The sequence below is a fragment of the Cebidichthys violaceus genome, unplaced genomic scaffold (assembly GCF_023349555.1).
Source record: "Cebidichthys violaceus isolate CVI_PGR_0920_01 unplaced genomic scaffold, fCebVio1.0.p SCAF_191, whole genome shotgun sequence".
Lineage (NCBI taxonomy): Eukaryota > Metazoa > Chordata > Actinopteri > Perciformes > Stichaeidae > Cebidichthys > Cebidichthys violaceus.
In genome coordinates this window covers 41793-47792 of record NW_027176363.1, presented here as the reverse complement: position 1 = coordinate 47792, position 6000 = coordinate 41793, and the positions used below count along the sequence as shown (strand labels likewise).

General features: G+C 42.3%; 1 protein-coding gene across 1 annotated transcript in view; it reads right to left on the bottom strand.

Moving 5' to 3' along the window:
* Positions 1-6: 6 nt before the first annotated feature.
* Positions 7-6000, bottom strand: part of LOC137875024 (alpha-(1,6)-fucosyltransferase-like) — a 35411-nt gene continuing 29417 nt past the window's right edge. Inside the window, exons 7-9 of the mRNA XM_068713962.1 lie at positions 3996-4172; positions 3680-3830; positions 7-642 (exon numbers count right to left, since the gene is read on the bottom strand). Coding sequence (XP_068570063.1) covers positions 304-642; positions 3680-3830; positions 3996-4172 — 667 coding nt within the window. The 3' untranslated portion in view covers positions 7-303. The remainder of the gene's footprint in view (positions 643-3679; positions 3831-3995; positions 4173-6000) is intronic.

The following is a 6000-nucleotide window of genomic DNA, read 5'->3' as shown; positions in this document are numbered from 1 at the left end:
CGCTCGCTCGCACGCACGCACGCGCACACACACACACACACACACACACACACACACACACACACACACACACACACACACACACATACTCACAAGCGCTCATAAACACATAAGAGTGCATTCTCATTCCTATCACCCCTGGGTTCAGGCTTTTTTCTTTTCTTCCCAGCTTAGCGCACTAAGTACGCATCTCTCTCTTCTGTACAAAAGCAGCCTCCTTCCCTGGAATCGGAGTCCGCGTGTTTATCCTCGCTCCTTCTCTTCTTTTATTTTTTTCATTTATTTATTTATTTAATTTTTTTTTTACTTCTTTTGAGAGTTGAGCAGTTTGTCCGCCTCGGGGTACGTCGGGTACTTCACGGTCTCGATCTTCTCTTTGACCTTGTAGGACGGGTAGAGCCCGGTGCGGCCCAGTTTGCGGTTGATGCCTTTGGAGTACCCGTCCCAGTGGTTGCCGGCCACGCCGATCACGTCGCCGGGCTCTAGGGGAATGTCCTCGCTGTCGCGCGGCTGGTGGGGGTAGATGGCGATCTGGTTGTGGGCGTTTTGACCTCCGAAGTAGTAGATGTCATCCAGGGAATAGAAGAAGGAGGAAGCGTCCGGATGCAGCGTCTGCATGATCTCGTAGGCCACACGGCACACCTGAGACACAAACAGAGCCAGGTGATTCTTAGATCTGTTATTAGCATTCGTCTTGATAGCGAGGCTGTAGAGGCGAGAGGACATGCTTTTAGAGGGACAAAAGTACTTCTCACTGTTTCGTTGAAGACCAGGTGAAAGAGCGATAAAATGCGCTAAGCGACTCGTTCCTTGCCGTGGACTCTTAAAACCCAGAGTGTGAATAGGAAATATGAGGCTCACGCTCTATTTTTAGGGCTGGCAGAAAGCCCGACCACGTTCTAACTCACTGTAAAACGGCACTTTAGAAGCTCAGATGATCAGGAGAATGGACGACAAATGCCATTGTAATGTCAAAGCCGTGTTAAATGGGCTTTGAATCATGTGACCGGAAAACGGGACAATGAGGGTGTTGACGATCACACGATTGTGATTATCAAAAAAGGTTCTGGATTGCCTTGTGACAAACTGGAAACATCAAGCGGCGATTGTCTTTGCTTTATCTCTAACAGGCCATTTTAACACAAAGACTAACTGTTTGACCTAAATCTGTTTTGTTTTAAACCCTTTTCATAAATAATAAAACAATCCAGGTGTTGTGATATTAACTAAGGGTTATCTCTATTATTTGGTTATTCTTCTTCATGAACTGTAACTTATTATTATTGTTAATTCAACAACTAAAACATTTTGAGCTTGAAAGCCCATTATATATATATATATATATATATATATATATATATATATATATATATATATATATACATATATATATATATATACATACATATATATATCTGTAAAAGCAAGTTTGACAAATCAAATCTAAGCATTAAGGTTCATATTCAAGAGCTTTCAGGCTCATCTGGTGCTTTTGTTTTCATAGAAATTGTTTATCACCTGACCGAAGCATGAAGGTTTGGTTATGTGACAACAGGAGGTCACACTTAGTTCATGTGAAAACAACAGAACTCCTTGATAACAAGAGCTCCATCCACCGACAAAGGCAGCGTTTAAGAGCCTTTTAATTGTGATTTATGTGCATTCAGAAACCTATTAAGGACGTCTAAAGGGAATCACTTCACTCTACGTTCAAACATTATTTATTGTATTCCACTTCATTGCTGCCTTGTCTATTGGCAGGCACAAATCTAAATTCTTAAACCCCAATAATCCAATCAGGACTCCTGAAAGGGCCTCAAAGGGCCTTTTCCTATCGCACCCTGTTCCTGTGACACAACCTCCCTACGGACGTCAAACACTCGGATTATGTGCAAGCCTTTAAATCCAAACTCAAAACTCATGTTTTTGCCTTAACTTTCAATTAGTTGTTTATTCTTTCTTTATTTGGCTGGCGGGTCGGACTCTGTCTCAATGTATTATTGAAGCCTAGCAGTCAAAAAATAATTCTATTAACTTTAAAGCCACCACTTCTCAAGAACCCTTGTTGTTTGTGTCCCACAAGCGCCGCTGTGTGCCTCTCTGTGTGCCCGTCTCTCTCTCTCTCTCTCTCTCTCTCTCTCTCTCTCTCTCTCTCTCTCCCCCTCTGTGTGCGTTTGCTTGTTCTCCTGTCTGTGTGAATGATGTACTTGAAGTTGCTCGTTGTGTGTTTGTACAGCTTGTCCTCTTCCCGGGTCACATGGTGGAGAGAAGGCTGCCTGGCTCAGGCTCCATCTGTTTGGCGACACCTGGAAGATGCTCAACATCCTCCTGGCTCCGATCTTTTTCATATATGTTCATATCACAAGTATCATTTTTGTCATATGTATTGCCTATATTGTAATTTTACTATGTTGCTGATTTTGTACACACATCTATTGCAATTCTGAGAGGTTTCTGTGTCCTTGTGTCCCCGTTACAGATGTCTTTTAGCTGTTTTTTGCAAGACAAATGACTTAAACTTGACCCCGAACTTCAGTGTTCATCGAAATGCTAGAGCAGGAGTATTCAATTAACATTCCAAAGGGTCCAAATTGAGAAAATCTCCTCGGGCAAAGGTCTGGAACATTACAATAATATCTAACTTGCGCTATTTATATATATATATATATATATATATATATATATATATATATATATATATATATATATATATATATATATATATATAGATAGAGTAAAATAAGGGCTGGATTAAAGAACTGACATAACTGAAAACTTTTGAAAAATGTGCATCTTAATAGCAGAGCACCTCAAGGTTATTCTCAGAGAGAACCGGGACATTCTGATGTAGCATTTCAAAATTAAAGCCCTTCAAAATCTCATTCATGAGCTAACTTCAAATCACATTCATGAGACAATTTGTCTAAATTCAGATGGGATTTTAGAGGAGATGGTGCATAGTTACAAAATCATTTCACCGTAAGTTAAAATGAAGTAATTCATTTTAGAAAAATGTATTTCACTGAATTGCCCTGCAGCTTTAAATTCAGTTCATTCAGGTGTGAAGTGATGTCAATCAAAAAAGCCACGATATTATATTTTTCTCATCTTCTAACAAGAGAAATGTGTGAGCATGGACTTTATGTGTGGTTATTAAACTACTCTATTCTCTCTGTTAACATCATAGTTGGTCAATGAATTCATGTGTTAGGGTTCTGATCATGTTGGGCTCTTGGGTTTATTTTCTGTGTCTTCATTTCAGATGTGAGTGGGTACGTTAGCTCAAAAGAGTTGTGCTTTCTCTCGTAGTGGCGCTTCACATTACTGCTTCGTCACGGTCTCTGAACATATGAGACACACTGGAGTTAAACTGTCCATGGGAAGAATGAACATATAAGAGTCTGTTCATTCCTGGTTAAAGACTCTGGTCTCTGGTCTCTCTGACCTCTTCTCTCTCTTTGGAGAACGTCATGTGAAACAACTTCTCTGACTCACGTAATAATTCTCCTCCTCCTCGTTGTCTGTCCTCGTCTCCCCCGTGTGTCCACATCTCACTCGAGTCAGGAAACTTGTCAGAATACCCACATTTGATTGGCTGAGCTGCATCACGTGATGTGATTCACGCCGCTGAACAAGTGCCGTAAAGGGTGGAAAAGCTACAGTGTAATAGTGGACTGACCTGCGAGGAGAAGGTGCAGACCAGGAAGTCGGTCTGAGACAGGAAGTGGATGTCCAGGATTACTCCTCTGAGCGAGTTCTCAGTGTAGCGGTTGTGAAGGCCTGCCGACCACGAGATGGAGTTATCGCTGATGAACTCATATTCTGGATACCTGGAAGGGACAATAAGTCAAGAGTCAGACAAGAGAGGGTACAATGATACAAATACAGAGAAAAAAACATGCTCTCACAGATCAGTTGGACAGACTCACAATGGGCATCACACACACACACACACACACACACACACACACACACACACACACACACACACTGACTTGGTCTTGGCTTCCTGCAGCAGCGAGGGGTCGTCAGTGGCCAGGTAAACTCTCTTCTTGTCGATGTGGACACGTCTGGCCAGATTTTGGAACTGCTCCTCCACGTGCAGCATGTACTCCTCTATGGGATGGAAGGCCGCCTCCGTCCCCACTTTATCTGTCCTCCTCACATGGACTCTGCAGACAGACAGGGACACGGACAGCGTTACAGACCAGTATTATAACGTCACTGTTGATGAGGTTGGTGTTGAGTTTTTAAACATCTGCACTCTGAGCTCGTAGGGTCTATTAACACAGTTATGCTGGTGTCCCTCAGGATTGCGTATGTGAGCCATTATCCTCACATTGATACCGTGGTTAAGTTACCAGAAAGAGATTGAACCACAACTGGTAGCTTCTGTCTCCCACTAGGGGTTCAACGATGGGTATGAGGCTCCTACATTTGTCGTACCGAGCGTCTTCCACGTCGGCTGCGAAGAACGTCCCGTTTTAAACCGAGAAGCGATGTGTGTTTGTGCTGTAAAGCAGAACAGCTTGAGATCCATCAGTTTACTTTGAAGTAAAGGTATTTGTTTGTATTGCTGAGCCATGCAAATTATTATAATGCACAATTATAGAATTGTAGTTTTTGCAGAAACACACCCATCTAAACCTAAATAACACAGAAAAAGGGCCGTAGTAGCTAAAAGCAGCTTCCACACTCATTCTGTTAGAATACATCATCACAGGACCTGAGGGCTCTTTCTCATTTCTCGGCATCCTGCTTCGGTAAGAACCGCCTTACTTTGGCAACATTTCTCAGGAGGAGGAACGCTGTCTTGGTCACTTTGCTAATATGGGCTTTAAAGCTTAAATCAGAGTCCAAAATCTAGTGAATAATGAAACAATTTTTTATCTAAGGGATTTGTAAGCTCAGCAAATCATAGTTGTGTTTGTATTTTTTATTTTGTTTATCCTTATTCAGAGAAGCTAGTTTAAACTGTTGATGTTGACGTGTAATCGCTGTAAAGAAGAAAAAAAAAGAAACAGGCACTTCAACTTGAATGCCATACCTTGGAAATCTTTCCATTGTTGGTAGAAACACAAAGAAAAAACGATGGGACAAAAGACAACGGAAGAAAAGAAATAGAAAAGGCAAGCGGCGAGAGAGGAAGTTTCAGAAACAGAGAGAGACAGTCAAATTGACAGACAGAGAAATATCCAACATAACTGTGTTTTTTTTTTTTTTCGGTTTCCTTGTCATCGCTTGCGGTACACAAGGACAAAGAGAGATCGCTGTCACCGGCTGTACATGTGAAAGACAGAGCACAGCTGGTAAACGGAACAAAAGATGGACGAGAATGGAAAACATTTCCTCTCCCGACACGGCCGCATCCCTCAAGCTGATGGACGTCGAAACACTATTTTAATGTCGTCCACAACTATTGAATTACAAAACCACCCGGCCACATCTGCATTGTGACTTCTGGCCTCGAGGAGCAAATTCAATTTCAAAATCTAAGAGAAAGAAAAAGACCTTTTTCAACCTTTTACTTCCCAAATGAAGGAACGTTCCCCCACATTCATACAGCGCCACCTGAGAGCTTCCCAATACAATCGGCTGCCTACTACTACTGCTGCCGACCAAGGAGCAGCTCCACTGGAATCTCTCGGGTCGAGAGCCTTTTTAAAGAACACTTTGGTGGCGAATATCAGTCCTTTAACTTCCACCATTCAGGATTTCCCAAGTGCTTTTCAAGGCTGCCTCGAACTCTTTTTGTGAGGTAGAAGAATAAAAAGTAAGACAAAAGAGAATAAACTAATTTTTACCACCGGCCACAAGAACAGCTCTCTTTACGTGGCAAATGAATCCCAAAAGAATGGAGCGAGGACAAGTTGGTGAGTGGGCTACAAGGTGTGTCCGAGCCTTTTATTTGGCGTCTCTGATCGGACAGAGGTCTCGACTCGGAGCTTTTCCATCCTTTGTTGGGGTCCATCTCTCTCCTGCTCCCTAACGTCTTTCATG